This window comes from Crocodylus porosus, unplaced genomic scaffold (assembly GCF_001723895.1).
Source record: "Crocodylus porosus isolate Cpor-Errol unplaced genomic scaffold, CroPor_comp1, whole genome shotgun sequence".
NCBI lineage: Eukaryota > Metazoa > Chordata > Crocodylia > Crocodylidae > Crocodylus > Crocodylus porosus.
The window spans coordinates 53121011-53143679 of record NW_017728948.1 but is presented as its reverse complement, the minus strand read 5'-3'; the positions used below and the strand labels follow the sequence as shown (position 1 = coordinate 53143679).

At 41.9% G+C, this 22669-nt stretch overlaps 1 protein-coding gene across 4 annotated transcripts in view; it reads left to right on the top strand.

Annotated features, from left to right (window-relative positions):
- Window positions 1-22669, top strand: part of LNX1 (ligand of numb-protein X 1) — a 113514-nt gene that overhangs the window by 57426 nt on the left and 33419 nt on the right. For 3 of the 4 annotated variants that reach the window (XM_019552754.1, XM_019552756.1, XM_019552757.1), the window contains 4 exons: window positions 8395-8636; window positions 10785-10940; window positions 19146-19232; window positions 22448-22650. In XM_019552754.1, coding sequence (XP_019408299.1) covers window positions 8395-8636; window positions 10785-10940; window positions 19146-19232; window positions 22448-22650 — 688 coding nt within the window. The remainder of the gene's footprint in view (window positions 1-8394; window positions 8637-10784; window positions 10941-19145; window positions 19233-22447; window positions 22651-22669) is intronic. The other variant, XM_019552755.1, reaches the window with a different exon arrangement.

The following is a 22669-nucleotide window of genomic DNA, read 5'->3' as shown; positions in this document are numbered from 1 at the left end:
ATAAGCTAACAGAAGGCCTAAAGATGTTTTTGAAAATGATTAAATTAAATTCAGTTTCACCTGTTATGTTTTTAATGTTTATTTTAGTAAAAGCAATTAAGTGTAACTTGAGTGTCTCTGTTTTGCAGAATAAGTCACAGTATTCACAAAATTGGGTGAATGGTATTTAAAATGCAGTCACGAAGTGAGAAGTGGATTGGGTAACCAACAGTAAATGAATTCTCTCTTGCAGAAGGGATACAAGTTTTCATATGCTTAAATAACACACTATTTTTTTTTATATTTTGTTCCACCAGTAGTACAGTGCTGAGAGCATTGTTAAAAGGGAAATTTTGTGCACAGGATCTTTTCAGAACAGCCCAAGGCAGTTTTGGGCTCCATTAATAAGGTAGCACTAAGCTTTGCTGAATCTTGATGTCTCTTTAAAAAATAAACTGGGAAGCTATAGAAAAAAAATCGGACCAAGCTAATTACAGCAATAAATGGACTTCTGAATCAGCTTATAAGGAAAGGGTTATGGGACTAGAATTAATGCACCTAAAACAAATAATATTTAAGTAGGCATGACTCATAAATAGGGACCTACCGAAATCAGGAGTTCACAGATTTTGTGGAAATTGCAAAATCTGGCATTGCCCATGAAATCAGGCAATGCCCGTGAAATCTGAGAAGGGAAAAACACAAAATACTGTCTCCTAGAAGGAGCCAGCAATCCTTGTGGCATTGTAGCCTGGCCATGCAGCCTGCTGTGTGGGGGAAGGGGTGACAGGGGCTGCTGCACAAATGGGAGACCAAGATGGCTGCTGTCTCTCACTGCCAATTGGCTAAGAGGGCTGCCTGTCATGAGGCCTCACCCTTCTACACTAATTGGTGGCCAGGGGAGGTGCTGCATGATGAACCACCCTCACAACAAATCAGCAGTGAGGGGCACAGCTGTATGATGGACTGCACTTGCAGCCAATCAGCAATAAGGAGTGTGACCACAGGGGCCCCTCAGCCATTCTGAGGCATGGGGGCCTCGCCATGATCAGCCTGTGAAAATGGTGGCCAACCCTGCGACTTCCCTGCAAAATTGGCTGGCTGCCACCTTGAGTTGGATAGACCCCTATTCATAAATATTTTAACATAGAAATGCAGGAGAAGAAAAGAGAATAAAAACACTATATCCATGTTACACTTGTTCCAAAGCAAGGATCACTGTTTGACAATAAGAAGCAAAAGTAATAGGAAAATATGTTTGACACCTGGACAGAAAAGCAGTTCATGCAATGTAAAAATGTTCTTTAAGTATAGCACGCTTGAAACAAAGAAGAGTTAGGTATATTGCAGTCTCTCATCTAGACTCAAGCTTTTGAACTGCTGACCTGAGGTCTCTTTCCTTATCACAACTCTGTGTTGTTATCTTTGGTTAAAAAGTTGTCTTTAAAAGGCCTCTTCTTTATAGGAGCATTGATAAATGGATGTAATGTAGCTATGAATGAGTAATAGTAAACTGGAGGGTTTCCCACAAATTAAGTAAAATATGGGGGGCAGGGTTCAAACAAAATGGCAAAACTCTGAGGTACTGTAAATGGTATAGGAGACTTACGCCACAGTTTCAAAACCTAGGTGCATTATGTTCTCAAGCCCATAGTTAGAGCCCCTTAAATAAAACTGCTCAACATTGACAAATTCCACTGAAGTTAATGGGAACTTCAAACACTCAACACTTTCAAAAATCAGGCTACTCTTTGTTAAACAGTGAGATATGAAACCAAACTTCCTGTTGCTGAGTTTGGAAATAATGGATCTTGAAACGCAAGGTAGAAAAGCCCAGCCTTCCCTTCCAAATATGTTGTCAGCTTCCTAGTTATAACCAGTGATTAGAGCGATTCTAAACAATGCTGACAGCATGACATCGTCTTTTAAAACCATGGAACAAGGAAGCGGGCTGAAAATGATTGCTAGATTCATGTAAGCTTCTTATATGCAAATTGTATTGCCTAACTAATCATTGCAAAACCATTCTGAGGTAAGAAAGTATTGTTATTGCTATTTTATAAATTGAGAAACAGGCTAAAAGGCTACACAAACTCCCATAAGGCAGGTGGTGGATGATCTGCAGAACTGGGAATAAAAGAATTCATGAGTTCCAGTGCCACACTCAATTCACTGTGCTGCCTCTAGAAGACTGGGAGTTTACAGGTTCAGCCTGATCTGTGTGTAGATGAGCTTTGGGTTATATCAGCAGAGAGAAATGTTAAATACAAATAGAGGCATGATTATGGCCTTTGGTGTTCAGGCTGCAGAGGTTGCTTTACATTTTGCTGTGTTCCTCTGCTGGGAGGTCCTTCAGATCTGTTGCTGTGGCTTAGAGCTATACAACTACCTGAGTTTTTCTTTGAAGAATAGCTGTAACAGTTTTTGTAGCAGACAGAGTCTGTCAGCCTTCAAGAATGCCCACTAGTTAGTTCTTCTTTCAGGCCGTGAAGTGATTTTTGCATTATCAGTGGGTGTGTCTGCACGAGATGCTTTACTGCACAGTAGAGCTAATTACTGAACATTAAGCATCCACATCTATATGTGCAGATGCTTACTGTGCAGTAATTAGCTCTAATCACAAATACATTTGCAAATACAAGTAGCAAATTTACTTGTGATTAGTAGCTGTGCAGTAGGGCACGTGTAGACCCCTGACCAGGAGCAAATGTGCTCCCAGGCAACAGGGGGTGGGAGGTTGTTCCCTGCCCCCAGAAGCTGTCTGCTGCTGGGGCAGGCTCTGCCACTGGAGCCCAGGTGGGGACAGTGTCCCACATGATTAGGGGACCAGAGCTGGGGGATCTTTATCTTCCAGCCTGATCCCCATGGTTGCAGGTCCCAGGCTGGGGGGTCCCTGTTTCCCAGCCTAAGCCCTGTGGTCATGGGGCCCACAGTGGGAAATCTTTACTTCCCAACCTAGAGCTCCACCTGGCTGCTGCAGGGGCCAATTGCAGGGCTGCATGGAGCAGAAGCAGTGCTAGGAGTAGCAGGTCTGCTCCCATGTCCCTGCACATATAGACACATGCCCAGGAGCATTTACTCTCAAGTAGTTTACTTAAGAGTAAACTGTTCCCAGATCTTTTGCATATGTACACGCACCCAGTAAGTGTTTTAAGGATGTACAGCAAAATCCCTGTTTTCAGGCATTCTGCTAGCTGGAATACTCTATTAACTGGCACTTCACTGTGGCTGCCATGCTGCTGCCATTCACTACCGTGTCACCACTTTTGTATGAAACCACCTCGCGCTGCCACCGCACTGCCACCATTCACCATCCTGCACTGCTGCCACATGCAAGCCATATGCAATCTTCCCTGCACTGCCATCGCCGCCATCCACCACCCTGATTAAAAGTAAAAGAATAGTGAACAGCCAATTCAGTTGTCCTTATTTATGTCCTTGTTTACTTTTTGTCTATCTCTTACCTTGAGCAGTACAGCTTCCAAGTATTGCAAGGGAAATTATGTCTTTGAGTAAAAACTATTGTTTTCATGAGAATTTTCAAAATACAAATATTTCTGTTAGTCTTGATTTCCAGCAGAGCTTGTGTTTAAAAGGGGGAAGACCAATATCAACATGCCATTGTCCTTTGAACCTGTGATTTCCAGTTCTTAGGATTTACTGAAGACAAGACTGCAGCCAAGTAGTGTCAGGGAAAGGTTAAAGGGTTTCTGCCGGTTTCCAGTGTACGTTCACTATTACACTTATTAAATGGTACTGCTTCAAAAATCCATGGTTCTGTAAAAGGACAATGTGTGTTATCTCATATTTCTGGCCTTCATATTGTTGGCCTACTCTATAACATCACAAGAGTACTTGCTGTTCAGAGCAGCTGAGCAGGGATATAAATCTGCAGTTTACCTTGGCCCTAGTCAGTGTTCAGTTTGCTTTACGACTTGCTCATGCTAATCAGGTGTCTTACTTTCCTTTCCATCCCTCTCTTCCAGCTATAAATCATGGGTGGTGGGGGTGATTTCTAATTGCCTCTCTCTTTGTGATTAATAATGGTATGTTGCTATTTCATGGATTTCTCTGTTTTGAGCCTTTTGGAAAGAAAACTGAATCCATATGAATATGATTATACGGCCACTTAAGCAGGACCCTCTATTCATGGCTAGGGGAACATGTGTTTCTTAATTCTGTTTCCTGTTATCACAGTAGTGTCAGCATAAATAAAACAATGATCTTTGAAAGAGAAGAGATGCTCTTTATTACAGATTTGAGATTTTTTTCTTCTTCTTCAAGGGACACTATGTTATTCTATACAGAGCATGCTTATGCCTTATAGATTTATGCCTGCTAAGCATTTATGTAAGCTAGAGTACAAATTAAGTGTTCACTCCTAAAGAGCTGTATATCTCTCTCTTAACTGTTTCTGGTAGAATTAGAAGAATATGATGTCTTTCGACTTACATCCCTTTCCCCAGTGAGGAACTTCCCCAGTGAGCCACATTAAATGTCACTATCTGAAGGCGTTGTTTTCCAAAAGAAAATAGTTTCATTGATCCTATTAACTAGCTGTTTTCCATAGAATAAACAACAGTGAGTAGAGATGACTATAGAAAAGACTGCTTTAAGAAAGCAATCTGGCACTGATCCAGGAATAAGTTTTGTGTGGGTGGCCCTATATGCCTTTTTTTTATATGAGCTCCGTAAGGGCCTGTTCCTTTGGATCCATTTGCAGGGCTGAAGCCCGTAATGTAGACGTTTAACAGAACTTTGGTAGAAAGATTCAAAATATTCTTATTCTAAGAATTCTAGCTACGGTTTAGTGTGGTCTTGCTGCTTTTTCAATTGTATTGCTCCCTGTTGTGACTTCCTTGCATTACTAACCACTCTAGTGTTTTATTTATAAAACTGAATTGAATTAATATTTATTATTGTTTTTCTGTCCCCTTCCCTGATATCTCTTCTCCTCACCCAACATGAGAGTATAACTTGGCTGCAGTGATACAGATCTTTCAGGACCAAAATGGGGGGTTGCATGATACTGATGCTCCCTGACCAAAAGTGGCAATGTCTATTTACTGGCTAATGGAAACATTAACTCCAGGTAATTCTCTCAAGATCTCAAGGGAATGAAGAAGGACAGCTGCACCTAGTTTCTGGAAGCCAATGTCAAAAGGCCAGTCTGCTAGAAAGGACTGCTGCATTAGGAAAGGGACAGCTCTCCACTCCTTCCCTCTTAGCCCTCCCTTGTTGTTGACTATGGATAAACAATACAGGAGTTCTTCTGTTGCAAAGAATTCAGAAAGACCACAGCAAGTCAGAATGTTGTTTGTACTATGGATTCCTATTCAAAATCTCTGGGTTTGTTTTGTGACTCCTGTATTTGCATACCCAATACTGCTAATATTAAGTGATACCCTTAAAAGGATTGTGCTCACCCTGATTGAAAACCACTGTTCTAAGTGGTTTCCTTTAGTTTGTCAGTATCCAAAAATTGAAATTTATACAAGGTAGCCAGACATAGCATTGTTGCATGCCCAGCAGGATAATTTGCGTCACTAACCAACATCAAATAAATGTCTAAGGCCTCGTCTTGAGAGAGATTCTAGAGCAGCAGTAGTGTTGGAGTGATGTAGCTGTAATGGTCCAGGAATTATGAGAAGCAAAGATTTTTGTGGGTGATATTTTTTATTGGGCCTGTGAGTGATATCTTTATTTATTATCCCAGCATGGCTGAGAAAAAAGACAAACTTTTGAATGCAAGGCATTCTTCATCAGATCTGAGTTCAGAGTTATATCACCTCTGTAGAGCACAGTATGGCTTTTTCTACCATCTACCAGCTGGCAGAAGATACCTGTAGACTCCGCAAGAACTACTTCACAGTCAGGGGGGCTAGGATCTGGAACCAACTTCCAAGGGAAGCGGTGCTGGCTCCTACCCTGGGGGTCTTTAAGAAGAGGCTTGACTCCCTGGCTGGAGTCATTTGAGCCCAGTTTTTCTCCTGCCCGGGCGGGGGGTCGGACTTGAAGATCTACAAGGTCGCCTCTGACCCTACTTCTATGATTCTATGATATTTTTTCATGTTCTGCTGGCTATTACAGTGTCTTCTCAGGATACTATGGTGCACAGCTGTTAGGCAGAGCTGCACATATACGTATTTTCTGGCACCTGCCTTCTGCTGCCAAAATTTCTGATGGCAGAGGCAGCTGAGCATGGGCAGAGCCTTATGTTACAATTGAACACACAGTTAAAGGTCCTTTTTGAATGTCCAAGCTTTGACATGCTCCTCCCAGTGATTAGCATTACTACAGTTCAGTCTCTTGGACAACCACAGTAGGCAGATGCTAATAGGTCACAAATACAATTTCACTAAAGAGAATTTGTCAGTTCAAAAGACCATTCAAATATATCCTCACTTGTCACTTAACTCTAAAAACTGAGTAAACTGACACAGTTATCAGCTCAGTATGGAGATGATGATGGAACCAACGAAAGAATAATGAGGAAAAAACAGTTTACTATTATAGGAGCCATTTTACTTCTCTCACCAAATTAACCAAGCACCCTAATTAAGAGTAAACTGAATTAAGAAGTTGTTTTGAAATAGACACCAAATGTTCTGTGGCTTGTCTTTCTCCTGTCTGAGTAGCTTGACCCCTCACTTGCATGCTAAGAAGCATTTCCACAAGGTATCTGTTTCCTGGACCTTTCATACATTAAACTTGTCCTGACACACAGCACATCAGCATCATGGATGGTATATGTTATGCAGTGTGTGGTGTATGCGTCACATTTTACGAAAGACTTTGTGTCCCTGAGGGTTTCTGCAGTAATTTCCATGATTTTGTCCTAGATGGCTTTTATGTGAAAGACGTCAGTTAACTTTAGCCGCGAAGAAGAGAGAATACCAGTAACAAGACAGTGATTAAAAGGCAGAATTCATTCTAATGAATGCCTTTCTAATGGCTGCAGTGGCAGAGTGGAGGTGCTGTTTGTGAAAAGTTTCTGGTGCTGAGTGATTTATCCACAGTGGTTTTGGTGACTCTAATTAAGCATCAAATCACTAAGAGTTCGGGACCCTTCCAGCTCATCACAGTGACTTTCCTCAGGCAGCCCCAGGGGTTTGAAAGCAACTGTCTGTGTGATGCTTGTTCTGTCACACAGAATCCGTCTTAAGGCTCAGTAGGCACTGAAAATAGGTTATGTACAATTAAATGGATTGTATTTTTATCTCTCATGATGCCTTATCCTTAGCTTCTCTTTTTAAATTTTTTTTTTTTATTTTGTAGCACTAGACCTAGAAAGGATCTTGTTGCTGCTAAGGTTAGGATTTGTGGTTGGGGTTTTTATTTGTGAGAGCAGTCAAGCTCCAGTGAGATCCAATGAACAGCTGTTGCCTTGAGAACTGTGCCATTACTTCCCCTACGGGCATGCCACTCACTGCTGCTTTGTTCTGGATGTGACTCACAAATCTCCCCACCTCACCCCTCAGGATAATGCCAGCTGGCCAGTACTTACTATCTCTTGGGCCTTATCTAGACTAGGAAAAAGGTGGGTATTTTCAATCCCAGTAGCTTACCTGAAACCCTCACATAACACCAATGTAGACTGAAAACCCCACATTACACCAATTAGGTGTGTTTTAAATTACATTAGCAGCATTAGCTTGAAAAAAATACCTGTGTCAAACATAAAATGGGGCTTTCAGAACAAGTCAAGCTAGCTTCATCTCGTGTTCTAGGTCTGAATATACATAAGTTTGGAAGTATTTTGGCTCTGAAGTTCTGGGTTTTGCTCATAGATAAGAATCCAATTTGAAATAGAAGCTGTCACAAAAATTCAAAAGGAAGGCAAGGGAGAGAGATCATCTGTGTGTGCAGCAGGGTGTTGGTGTGCTAGTAGAGTGACAGCTTCTACAGCAGAAAACCTTTGCCATGTGGCAGAATTCAGTAAGCTACTGTGCATGTGGGATTTTATTTCACGAACAAGCTTTCAGGCCACACACTGATCTCTTTCATTAGCAGAAGACAAAGGGCAGATTATAGACTCTAGTCTTTGATTTGATCAACCACCTGCTATGTCTATCTTTTGCTTTTGGACCCTCCAGAACTATGTCTACAAGCAAGTATATCTCTAAATTTTCTCTTCCTTGGATGTTGACTTTTCAAGTAAAATAATAACATAGATAATTATAAGATGGCATCTATTTCCTCCTTTTTGATTCTGTGAAACCTGGACAAGGCTGACATTCTTCAATGTTGCATAGTGTCTGCATTTCATAGGTTAGCAAAATGGTTTGATTGCAATAGTTAACCTTGATGCAGTTAACTGTTCCTCAGTGCCAAATGCTTGTAAGCAGGAGATATCAAAATGCAAGTTTTACTATTATCTCCTTTTTTCCCACCTCTCTTCTTGCTTTGTCTTAGATGTAAAGGAGCATCCCATTATGGCCTTACAAAGGAACGAAAGAGACGTTCGCAAGATGGCTCTCCAGACTGTAGTTCCACTTTAACAGTAGCGGCTCTTGGCCCAGAGCTCTCTGCAGCTGCAGCTATAGCCTTAATGACAGATGAACCAGGCCTAGTTAATCCAGGCTTCAACCCCGCCTCTGAGGACAGCCAGTCGGGGAGTAGTTCTGGAGATCCCAATAGAAGCAACCGAAACAGAAGTAAGTGCTAAAAAATGATTTTCTTGGAGTCTAGAGGCCTTTCTCTGTATGTGTTCTGTAACAGAATCATAGAAAAATCAAATCATAGAAAATCATTAGTCAAAGTATTTATATTTAGGATGAAAAAGGCACATTTTGAAATGATTTAGTGTTTTATGGATACAGTGGTTTCATAGGAAAACCATAGGAAACAAATCTTTCAAAACTCTCCCTAAAATTCCAAGGTTATGTCACTCAAGGAAGCTGGCATTGTTAAAAACGAAATACATGGTTAAAAGAAGTGACATCTAAACCCCTGGCAGACATGTAGGTAAAGCCAAATGGGATCTGATGCATGATCATCAACACATCAGAGCAGGAGGCATGATTGTGGGATCACGCATCACGTCACATCATCCACATTGCCTGTGCAGAGGTACCCCTGAATCAGCTGTCAGGACTCTCAGCTGCAAGAGAACATGGTGCGCCCCCACATCTAGGAGCCTGGATCAGTTGACAGAGCTCCCAGCCGTGGGAATGTACGGTGTGCCCCGTGGCTGGGAACCTGGATCAGCTGATGGGGCTCCCAGCCGTGGGCCACACATTCAATTAATGTTGTGATAGGAACCAGCCACAAAGTTATTCCACATTTTTTGGAAGTCACCATGTGGTTTATTCCTTATTTTATGATGCCATTGATTGCTTTAACATATGGCCAAGTTACAGTTTAATACGTAATTAACCTGGGGGCCCAAGAAGTCTTTCCATGTTTCTTCATTCCTTAGCATGCTACTACCTCCAAAGGAGTGGCAAATTTGAAAATACAGTTTGGCCAAATCTTGACATGAGTTTTGGCCAAAGAAAAAGAATTGGTAAAGTCAGAAACAATCGTGGGTGTGGGGGGGAGCAGGAGCTAGTAATGCATTTCTTGTCTTGGGAAAATGGACAGAGGTCTAAAAAAGAATGAGTTAAAAATTAGCTGAAATAAAAACTAAAGAGCAAAGCTTTGGCTCTGAGGACATGTGGTGGAAGAACAGAAGGAAAGGTGCATACTGAGCATCAGAATCCAAGGCTGGTGGCACAGAATTGAATCCTGCTAGATTAGCTGAATCTTTGGGTGTTAAATCTGGTTTGGGGGAGTTCTGTGCCACTACATGCATAGCACGGAAAGATGCAGAGTAATTCAAGTGCCCTGATTCTGTCTATGGCACAGCAAAAACAAGAATACATTATTTGTATTTAAATTTGTATACATTTATATTGCCTTGCCAAGTCAGTTTCAGTCTTTTTTTCTCCTCCCTCATTAAATAAGCACATTATTATTAGTTTTGCTTAAATTAAAAAATAATGTTCTAATGTATTGCCTATTTAAAACTAGGATCTGTTTCTGGTTTTTCACCTCTCTATTTGTGACTAATTTTACTACAGAAGGTCAGACTAGATGAGCCCAAAGGTCTCCTCTAGGCTCCTGTTCTTCTTTATATCTATTAAAATATTAACAGTAGTCTGTTTTTTGAGGGAGCAGGGGAAGGGAAGGGAGTGAATGGTGAAAGAGCACTGTGGTAGGTTTACAGCAGTGTCATAAGCTGCCTCCATAGAAAGACCTAGCAATAGTCCCAGTTGCCTCCCTTCAGGTTGGTGGAACATAAAAGGCTCATTTGCTGGGGCAGTGATCCTTTCTTTAACATGCGTTTTCCACTAGGCATTCCATAGCAATGCTTTAGCGTTGGATAATGTAGTCCACCACACACTCCCCCTAGAAGTGAACACCATATTTCGGACTAGCTTCATAGATGGGATTAAAGATTTATAGACCAGCAGTCAGCAGCGCTGCCAGAATGCCACCAAAGCCCCCTGGGTCTGCAGGCCAGATTCAGTGGTTTCGGGAGCTGGACCTGGTCCATGAGCCATAAATTGTCAGTCCATGTTCTAGAGTGTAGGTAGGTAGAGGTAGCACAACGATTCTTAGAATTAAGGCTGATATATCTATGGGGCCAGGTGAAAAATTTAGGCAGCCAAGTGCAAAGATGAAGGGAAGGGGAGACTACAGAATGCTTTCACCATTTCTATGACTTGTGTCCTCCATACATACCTAAGGTGATAGACAAGATATGTTTTTTTATGTCATTCAACCCAAAGTTGCTGCACTCTGTTTTTTCTGTCTTGCAGCTCAGCACTTTGAACGTTCCACTATAAGAAGCAGGTCTTTTAAAAAAATAAATAAAGCTTTCAGCGTTCTTCGACGAACAAAAAGTGGAAGTGCAGTATCAAACCAGGCTGACCGGGAGAGGGAAAATACTGGCAACTCTATTGCCTCAGAAGAAGGTAATGCTTTGTTGTGTATTGTGCTATATACTGTGACGGTATGAACAAGTTGCTTCACATGACATGATGCATGGGTCTTAAATCTTGCAAGTGGTTTTTAAAATATAACATTATTCTGTCTTTAAAAGAAAATGCAGTTGTGAGCTCAGGGTGACAAGTTATAGACGCATGACATCTAAATGGGGATGTTCTACTAATAGAAGGCTTGCTGCAGAGACAACCATGGCATGCGATTCGGAGACTGGGTATCCTGATTCTGTTGCTGGCTCTGTCACTAATTCCCTCTGTGACTGATCAATTCATTTAATCAATGTGTGCATTTTTATTTTCCCCTAAGATATTTGGATACTACCTCATCCATATTACAGGGGTTGTGGTGCTTTGTTAATGTTTATAAAGCATCTGGAAGATCCCCAGAGGGAATCTCTTTAAAATATTATCATTATTCCATCATTTGCATTTGAGTTTTTGGTAGCACATGTATGTCATCATAGCCAGATAGGTAACACTGCAAGGACACCAAGCTCTATAACAGGGAAACAGAGGCAAGTTGCTATGTACCAAATGTAAGGATAAGAAAGTGGAAGAAACATTAATTAGCACTTAACATGCTCAAAGCACTACTCAAATGTTAAACTAAATGTATTGTATTTGTGGTGCTTGTATATGAGACTCCAGCACTGCTGCACTGTGGGGAAGTGACAACACCTTTAGAAAGAGAATGGTCTAAATGAAGTTTATTATTACTTCACCTTGAACTTCAGTGATGGGTACGTGGGGCAGAATATCAGTTCTGCCCCCAAACCAGGTATCCAGTTGCATATTTCTGTTTGATTAGATCAGCATTTTAAAAAGGAAAATGCCCAGTTCCCCATTGTTCTGTACCCTGTCCAGATAGTGACACCAATGCAAAAATGAGTGTAAAATGCTGTCAAATCAGAATGGTTGCATTTTACATCCTCTTTGCCCAGGTGATTACACTAGATACAGAGGAACAAAGAGCCCATCTCAAAGGGCCTGATCCAGTTTGGACTCAGAGGCACCTACATTTGGGAGTTGGGCTATCTAAAACCTAGGTCTTAGCCTGCAAAAACAATCTAATTTGACTAGGTTTAGGCACCTAGGATCTCTGTCCAGTTAATAGAGAGATTTAAGTGCCTGAAAATAACAGTGCAATTTGACCAGGTTTGAGTCTATAGAAAAAATAGAGGTAAGTAGAGGTAGACACTTGGACAACCCAGAAAGCTGGAGGTAGTCAGCAGGAAACTGTAGACATACACACATATCTGAAACTCCTATCCTCTTTGGGGCTTAGATGCCTGACTCATGCTGCAAGTAAGGTTCCTTCAGTCACTGGGCTTTTTGAAAATCTAGCCCTACTTCTGGGGGTGGGTGCCTGTGGTAAAAATCAGAAAGCGGCAGTAACTTGTACTTCATATCTTACAAGTGGGTTTAAATGAGTGCTCTGGACTTTGCCCAAGACTGAATTTACTCTGTGTGCCCAGACATACTGGGGCAATGTGGAGTTTTGCTACCTCAGCAGAATTCCAAAACCAGAATTTTATCCTTAGTACCTCCACTGACTTGCAGTTTGCAACCCTGAGTCCCACTCTCAACAATAGCTTAGTGCTTAGAATATTTTCTCAGCAAGTAGGAAACCTGAGTGGTGAGTCCATCTTACCCTCAGGAGCTTTGAACCCACATCTGCTTCCCAAGAGAGTTGTATAACCACCAGGCTTATGCTTCCTATTGAGTCCAGGGTTATGTACAGATGGTCAAAAAGCCTGAGGCTAAATCAATTCAGTTTTTGCAGGTTAGTCTAAACTGTACAGATTAAATTGAAACAGAAGTGAATAGGCATTTACCTTTGATACAGGAAATGCAGCCACATGCCTGCAGTGGCTCAGGCCAGAGGCCAGGGGGCACTAGACAATGGCTCTCTGGCTGTGTTCACTCCTGTTCCTGCTGCCCCTGAGGTTTCTGGGTTTTTGCAGTCTACAGTCACAGCAGCAGGATTCTGCAGGGTTTCTCGTCACTTCCTCTTCCTGCTCCCAGGTGCCTCTGGGATTTGTAGTCCACAGTTGCACCGAGCAGTAAGTTTGAATGGGGAAGGGATGTTTCACCCCTCTCCCTGGTCCCAGACACCAGCTGGAGTTTGTCTGAGGGGGCAGTCCCCCCACTGTAGATGGGGCTGCATCCCCAGCTGGGTTTGCCCCCCACCCCGCCCCACCCCACCCCTTGTCAGCCAGCCCTCACTGCTCCAGCTAGGGGGCAGAGGGGCAGAGCCAGACCTGCTTTCTGGAGCAGATAGCACAGCACAGCACAGCACAGGGTTAGAAAGCAGGTTGGGATGCTGGGGGACTGTGATTTAACTTGAACCAGGAAGGGGTCTGGGACAGAAGTTTCATAAACCAGTTTGACCCAAATCAGTTAAGTCTGATACTACATTCAATGAGATTTATCTTAAACCAGTTTTAGCCATTTTGAAACTTGTTTATGTGCACTGAGCTTCTGTTCTGTTACAGATTCAAACCAGTTTCTGATCACTTAAAGCATTTTATGTGTAACTTCTGTCCCTAGCCCAGAAGTGCAGGTCATGGAGCTGGAAGGACAGTAGACAAGAGGGAGAATGACTCTGGAACCTAGTGAGAATGAAACTTCCCTGGAAATAGGAATCCTGGATTCCAGAGTCTGTTTGCAGGATCTTTTTATTCAAAACAATCAAAGTCTAATGTAAAATGCATAAGCTTTCTTGAAAATGGGGCTCAAAACCCAGGCTTCCACCACCTAAGTGCCATTGCCTCTAAGTTGCAGAGGCAGATTGCATGTTTGTTCCCAGAATTCTTTATGTAAGTTGTATTAGACAGTTATGGGTTTAAAAGCTAAGAAGAAAAGGGTAGCAAGGGATGCAGGTCTACCCCTCCCAGGTGAGTACCATAACAGGGGTATGAATTCAGGCTCATTAATACAACTTTGGTATGCATAGATCAGATCTCTTTGGTACTCTCATGTCATCCCAACACCAAACATGGGATTTTTTTTGAGCCTAGGTGGGTATGTTAGACGCTGAAAAGATCAAAAGCTCATGAGTAGGCATCTAGGAAACAGTGAACTTCAAACTGTGACTACCACCTAAACTTAGGCACCTACTGAGTTTTCTGGCTTGTGGAGCAAGGGCAAATTGGATTGCTCTTTGGAACTGGGTGTCCAAATTTCACTTAAGTTTTTTTTAGATGCCTCTTGTTATGTCTACATGTGCCATTAGTGTGCAGCAATAAATTGTGGAGCTTGTTGCTCCTGGGAAGCTCCTGGATGCACAGTTTACAGTGCATCTAGACCTCAGCACATTGTGCTGGGTCAAGATCAGTCCCAGCTGGCAGGGGGTCCTGGAGCCTGCCAATCCAGGGCTGCTGTGACTGGGCTCGGTGTGCTGTAGAGGAGCTGGCTGCCCCCTGCACTGAAGCACCCTCATGCCCAACTGTGCACAGAAAAACTCTGGAGCAGGGTAGGACTTGTATTCATATACAAGTCCTATCCTGCTGTGGAGTTTGTTAGCTTTGTGCGCCTTAACACAGGTGGATATGTAGACACTGAGATGTTTACTGCATAGTTAATTAGTTAATTGCACAGTACATGTCTTGTGTAGAAATACCCTCTGAGACCAAACTTGTTCAGGCCCAGTCTTCCACAGTTTTAGCTTTCTCAGCATAAATAGTTCCATTGTATTGCGTCCTCAAATGGTTTGCAGAACCAGAAAGGTAGAGTGCTCTTGCAGCATCCTGGGCAGACTGCTGACCACTGGAGTTCTGGGTGGGGAGGAGTCTTACCTTCTCCAGCTCTCTCCACAGCAAGGTCACTACACATCAGTTGGAGCAGGGACACCAGAATGTCCCCTCCAACCTGTAAGTCTTTGCTATGTAGGCAAACAGCCTTGCACCACCCAGCCATAGAAGCTGGACGGTCCTATATGGGACCACAAGATTCTTGCATCTGGCAAGCTTGTCTTTCAGGTGCAGCAGCCTCGTGGTGCTGGCTCCCCAGAGCTGCCCCGGGTCCCCTCTTCTCTGTAGCATATCTAGGGAGGGTACAGAGCTGACCTGGAAAGGGTAGGACTGCCCTGCTTTGACATAAAAGGCAAATAGGTAACTCCAATCTGCTGATTCTTTTTATAAAGGTGGTACTGACTCTGGTCTCTGACTTGATATCATCTTTGATAACTTCATTGATATTTTAAAGATGGGAAGTTTTAAACAACTTGTGCACATATTATTCCTTGTTATGGGAGAAAAAAAATCTACATTGGATTTACTGTTGCATCACTCAAATGTCCAATTATGTATTTAACTGACTATTTGCATGGACAGTTATTAAGATGACTTTAGTTGCATATGCAAATAAGATATGCAATTATGCACATACAGTTTTGAAATGTGTTTCTAAATGCCTAGTTACATATTGGAAACAAGAACACAAGTGAATAACTTGAAACAAGATGAACACATTCCTACTAAAAATGTTTATAAGTTCTTTGCAACTAGTGCTTTTTGTCATGTATACTCAAAAGTTATCAGTCTCTTTCCTCTTGCTGGAAGAGGAACTGAAAACTCTTCTACCTAGGAACCAATCTTAATCATCTTGACAAAAAGCAACATGCTCCATTTTTTGTTTTTTTCCCCTTCAGTTGTTCTCTGTAGTCTACAGTTTGACTGTTGCTGCTGTTGGATCACACACTAAAGATGGATGGAGTTGGCTAATAATAACAAAGTCAGCTTTTCCAAGTGTTGTCAGCTTCTTGCTACAAATTCTCTCTGCTTTACTGAGTCCTTTATCCCTTGTTTGAGGATACTGTTACTTGGAAACTGCGGCACTTTAAGGGGGGCAATGCCCTTCTCTCAATGGTCCATTGGTTTCCCGGCTTCATCACCTACTTTGTGGATTCATCGATATTCAGATGAATTTCCCCCATTTTAGATCTGACAGTTGTTAACTTAAGTTATACTTTGTACCTCATGATTACACTGAGGTCAGCAGCAGTGCAGGTAAATTATTTCTCTGTGGTTGTCCATTCGTTTTCTGTTTATTTCTAAATATGTGTTCTGTTTGAAGCAATATTAATCAAAATGGGATTCAACAGCCAGGCTCTCTTTTGCACTGAAAACTGCTTAGTGTAGAAAAGTTTGGAGTCATGAGGCCCCTGTTATGACACCTTGATTCTCCAGCTGTGTCAAATCTGGCCCAAATTAAATTGATCTAACTTCTCTAGTATCTTATGATCATTGGTCCTGGTTGTCAAGGGATTGACTGTACACTAGCTGGAAAATAATGGTGTGGAACTGTAATCTGTCTTCTTTCTTCTGTCCCTGCTTCTGGCAGATCTTTTGATGTGGTGAGTGGGACAAAAGAGCCATCATTTACATCATTTTACAGATTATTCCAGTTGATGGGATTATTTTCTATCAACTGTTGCCAAATTCACTTCCTGCTTCTTCAACTTTTTTCAGACAGAGAATCTTATTCATGTCCCCTTACACCAGCGTGACTCCACTGACTTCCTAAGTGAGGAGAGGATTCTACTTTGGAGGTCATTAAGCATTGGACCTGGTGTTTGACAAAGTTTTGTCACCAGCATTTTAGGTCTGTAATCAGACCTTTGTAGTGTATAGCAGTCGGCTTAGTCTCTAACACTGAAGGTGAAACTGGCATCTTCTTGATAGATGACTTGCTTCTGCCCAGTCTCTGATTTACAATTTTACTAACCTTAGATTCTAACAGGGAGGTGTATGATCAGTGCACAGGGTTCCAAAAGGTAATAGTAGGCATTCTTAATTAATTTATGTGGTGTCTTTAATATCGATATAAGCAAATATAACAATTGTATCATTATCAAACCACTGACAAAAACTATTATAATGTAACTGCTATAGCTACATAATTCTGTAGTGTTCCAGATACAGAAAAAACCATTGCAACTTTATCTTTGTTTCATTCAGGGCTCAAGTTATTGCAGTTAGTTGACTCCTATCATTTCAGTACTATGCAGACATAACTGTTACATGGTACCAACTGATGTGTACTCCCTGAGTATCACCTTCCCCTCCCTTTTTAAAACAGTTAAAGGTGTGCTTGTCCACAGCCATAGAAAGCAATAAGATTCACCTAATGGCTTGTATCCACTTGGTTGGCAGATGTCTAAAATAATTTGTACTGTACAAAAAAGCTAAGAAAGGTTAGTGGCTTTAGGGAACTAGAAAACTATTTCAAGCACATGCCTGTGATACTTCTTGTACAGGTTTCCCTCACTTTATGCAGGTTCTGTATGTGCATATTTGCTCTTATGTGGTGACCCTTTTTATGCCAAAAATGTGTTATATGTGAGGTAAATTCACTCGTATGCAGTCGGTGTGGTGGAAGCCTGCAATCAGCTGCTTTGTGCGATGGATTGTGGGAGTGACGCACACCAAAAATATAGTCTCCTGTGTGGAGCCATGCTCCTTGCTCATTGTCTGCAACATGTGTTTCTGTACTTGCTATCCCCATTATGATAGTTCCTTGTGCTTGTGTGTACTGTCTGCTGTTGGTGAGTACCAAAATTGTCTTGTAAAAGTAGTAGAAATGGGTCTGGGAATCAGTACAGTTGAGGTGTTGGAACGCCTCTCTATTTGTTACATTGTAAAGTGGGTTCCCTTTATGTGAATTTGAGTTATGTGCCCTTTTCCAGGAATGCACATACAGCACAAAGCGAGGGAAACTTGTACAAAGAAAGAAAAATGGCTTACACAAACCATTATAAACCTAATTTTTCCTAGAGATAAGCCAAGCCAAGAATCTAGTACCCAAACCAAATTTGAATTCAAAATTGCAGCAGGAGATTGGGATTTCCAATCCTGTTGTTACAAATGTTGTTTAGTTGTAGTCCAGTTCTCACAAGAAACTGGTGGTTAACAAGATGTGTATAAATATATATGGGGGTGCATATATAACAGGGGCGGGCAATTATTTTGGGCGGAGGGCCGCTTACCCAGTTTTGGCAAGCTGTCAAGGACTCCATGGGTAGCCCTGGCCCTTGACAGGTGCCCTCCCCCCTGACAGGTTCCCTTCCCCCGGTCACCATCTTGGAATCAATGTCCCAATGTCTTGGGACCAGTGTCCCAGGGCCGGCGCCGGTGGGGCCCAAAAATAATTGGGAAAATGAAATATTAAAAGAATTTGTGCAATGTGAAAAATTAAGATGATTGAAAACAGTACAAAATCCAAGCCAGGACAAACATGTGTGAAAAATACAGAATTATTTATTTGGATCTTTATCAGTATTAACAACAATACCTGGGAGATTCGAGCACTGAGTCATCCCCAGTAGTGCTGTGATATACAACAAAGCATTAGTCATTTCAAGTAAACTTGCCTCACTATGGATTGTGGATAGACAAGAGAGACAAAAGGAAAGAGCTGAGATCTGATATCACCAGGATATACTCCTTTCTGCCAGAACTATTTGTCATGTCTGCAATCAAACATGTAGTACTTGGATTAGCTGCCTCTGTCACTCACCTATGACGTCCGTGTTTACTGGATGTCTCATCCTTGTACTGAGGAACTACTGACGACCTCTTGATGATGAAAGTTTGCTTAAATTCTGGAAACAAAGCTTAAAAAAAAGGCAAGAATATGCTCCTACAAAAAGATTCATGTGGGTAAATTTTAACCAGGGAAATAATGCCATGGGCTTCAACTGACTACACTGTGTGTCAGGTCAACTAAAATTAACTAAGATATACAGCACTGGGTGCAAATCTGTTGATAATACAATCAAGATATATTAGAGCTAAGCAACTGACATTATCAAACCTGGGCTTGGAAATTAAGGGCCAAAATATTTCAATATCAGTATTATTAGCAGGTATACAACAAGCCTGTGAGTTGATTTAATTTAAGTATTGGCTAATATTAAGCAGCATAAACTTTGGGGAGAAATAGGCAAGCATGGTTAACATTTCATGGGAAAATCTTGTGGCAAAAGTGCTAATGTAAGTTAAATACCCTACATCTTTCCAACTGAGCATAGGTGTTAGGGGCTTGTTGTTCTCTTCCATGTCATTTGTAACTGCAGTGGGGCCTCTGGTACATCAATAATTATACAGGCTTATATCAAAGGAATATTGCTTAAGGAAGAAGTAAACCAGATATCTGTTTTATTATTATTGACAGATTCAGAGTACTCCATATCACTCCTGAGGAGACAAATACAGTCGTGCAGGAAAAAATCTGCAAGAATCACCAAGCACAGGACAGAAGGTTTACTTCTTTCTAGATTCTGCAGTTCATCAATGTGTAAAAACTGGAAATGTAAAAGCATAAAGGCAGACATGCATGCTCTGGGGTTTTCCTACTCTGGAAAACCTGGTTAAAAAGGCTAGAGAGCTAATTATATATATGAGGGTGTGAGAGGGAGAGGGATAAATGGGATGCATGAAAACTAAGACTTGGATTCTGCAGCTGGCTGTCCAAGGGATGTACAAACTCTTTGCCTACCACCTCTTTATTTTAAATTAATAATTGAAAGAAATGGTGGCAAATTATTTTTTACCCATAATTGTAAAAGAATATTTATTTTCACATGTATTCATAATAGCTCTCAAAAGGGGTCAAAAGATCCCATGTGGCAAAGATTCAAAATAGCTTCCCTCATGTACAGGGGACTTACATCAATAAAAGATATTTAACAGGTTAATATATTCAGTATTGGTTAATATATTTAATATATACTGATATTCCTGTAAAATAATACTGAGCCAAGGATTATTTCCTTGTGATAACTCCTTTGATTTCTCTTAGACTCAGGAAAAAATAGGGCACCTTAGAGACTAACTAGTTCAGAGAGACATGAGCTTTCATAGGCTTGTATTCAATGGCTGTGTCCAGACGCGTGTGAACGTCTGGTTCCCCGGGGACAACTAGAGGCAATGCACCCTGCACCACTGCTCATTGTCCCTGGGGAACATCTGTACCACGTGTGCTCTGGAACATGGGTGACTGGTGCCTCCTGACTCTTTGGGGGGACACCAGATTGCCGACGGGGGGCGGTCCCCCAGTGGCCGATGGCTGCTGGGAGACCCTCCCTCCCTGGTCAGCCAATCGCCAAGCTTGCGGTGAAACTGGAAGCGCACTTCTGATTTCATGGCAGGTGCTTCCAGGGGTTGCATGGCTGATCTCGGGGGGGGTGGTGCGCATGCACCTGCATGCACCCCCTATGCATTACCAATGCTCTGGAGTGTGGCAGGTTACCCTGGGTAGGGTAGGAGAAGCTGGGGCCAGCACTAGGCTGTCTCCAGCAGCCTTATCTGGGGTTCTGGGGGCATCCCAGAGCTGCAGCAGCAGTGATCCTGCCACACGGAGCCTGGCCAGCAGTAGAGTGCAGCTGTAGTCAGCCAGGCTTTGGCTTCGGGCAGCGCACACTGCTGCCATGTATACTGCTCTGCTTTTTTTCCATGGGGTTTTTTTGACCCTTGGATATCTCCGGGCCAAAAAAAACCCCTCTCTACTGCTCCCTTGCAGCATGGACAACAACAGAACACGTGGTACGTGGCACTGCAGATGTGTCCATGGCACGACACACTGCACAGCCATGCTTATCTGGACGCAGCCACTCTGCTCTTTTAGATCTTTTCTACCCACCTTTTGCTTCCTCCCCCTGCTCTCTTCCTTTATATTTTATTCTTGTGTATTTTAATCCTTTTCTTTCTGCAAATCCATTCACAGAATCTGACTAAGCTGGCTGTTGCCAACAAAGTCTGATGCCCCTACCTTCTACCTGACTTGGGGCTAATATAGCTAAGTGGCTCTTAAGACTCAGATGATTTGGGGATGGATTCTTATCAGAAAGTTTAGTACTCCTTAAAGAAAAGGAAGTGACAGAAATGCATGCTGTAAAGACAGCTGTGCCTTTTAAAACATAAGTTTAGGAAATATAGGTAAAAAGAGGAAACAACCACTCAGCCTTCCTTGGTTACAGTAAAATCCTGCTCACTACAGCTTGGGAGACAAAATGGTTATATGCTACCTAGTGGTTTTATAAGTCAAGTGAAAATGTCATCCAAATTCTGGCATGGGGAGAAAAATATCATTCTTCTGTTCAAATAATTGCCTGTTACTCCAAATTAATCATTCTCTCTACATTGCATTGTATAGTGCCAATTAAAGATGTACTCAAGCACACACCAGACTCAAAACACAGAGCAGACTGTTGTTTCTGGGAGCCTATACAGATGTCTAACATTTGGCATGTACATTCCACGCTGAGCTGGGATCTGTATCAGAGAATATAGTCATACTGTTTTTTTCTGTAGATGGGAGGTAAAGCTATGTCGTAAAGTCTGGGACATGCAACTGTCTGTTAGTTTTGCCCCATACTTACAGGCCTGCAGTAACATTTCACCAGGCAATAACGTAGAAAAGTCACATCCATTATTGATAGCTTCAGCTGTTTCTGCCATTTCAGCTAAATGGATTCCAAGCAGAGACACCTTTTTATGCCTGCATTTCCCAATGAGGTTTTAAACCAAGCCTTCATTGTATTAGATATGACTGGTTTGGTTAGAAGAAAGTAATTTTTATATGTAGCTGAGCTGACAGAGTTTGGAAAGTCCTAGAAGTTTGGCATGTACCTCATCTTTATTCATAGTTTCCATGTGCACTTCCTCCAGACACCCAAAGACTTTGCGCACCAGCATTAAGAAAGGAGCCTGGGGCTCCTATTCACTGAGTATGCTTGAACACTGTACAGTGAAGTAGGATGGGTTCTGTAGAGAAACTGCAGGGCATCTTGTTCTCCTTTAATTCGCGGTTGAGATTTGAGGAAATATTTCCTCAGGTTTTGTGAGCCAAGCACCCCCTGGTATTTTCTTTTGTAGTGCTGAAACACAAGGTTAGTAAAGCAGTCATATACACTGCTCAGGCAACCTCTGAAAACTGCCATGCACCAGTAAAGAAAGCCTATGATGGATCATGATGTGATGGCAGTGTTTGTAGGATAGCCTGCTCTCCCTTTGGTGTGGTGGTTACACATGTCCATGCTATAGTCCTTGGCCCAGTAAAGAATGACTGCCTGGAAGGGAGCAAGTTTTAAGGCAAAGAACATATTGAGTTCTCCTGAGATATTTGAACACATTACTGCAGTCTTCTTAAATTTGATCTGCCTGGATCACAATAAAGGTCCTAATTATATTTTGGGGTACTATCCTGCAGACTGGCAGGAGTCCCAGTACATAATGGTAGAAGAGAGAGAGAAGAACTGAAAGCAGAAAAATGAAAGCTTGACTGTATTAATCAATAAATCATTTCAAATCTATCATGTGCATCCTTCCCTAGCCTTTCATACCTACTGATAAAGCCTAACCCAGCTGGATCTGCTGTGGATGCCTCTGTGGATGCCTCAAAGCTGTGTGCGTTTTAAGTGTTTTACTAATGTAGAATTATTATTCCAAATACATATCTTTTTATATGCATTTCAGGTTTTCCCAGATTGTATCACCTGATCCCAGATGGTGAAATTACCAGTATTAAGATCAACCGTACTGATCCCAGTGAAAATCTGGCGATTAGGATTGTTGGAGGCAGTGAGACTCCTTTGGTTCACATTATTATACAGCATATTTATCGAGATGGGGCAATTGCCAGAGATGGAAGATTGCTGCCAGGAGACATGATACTAAAGGTACTGTACTATGGAGGCT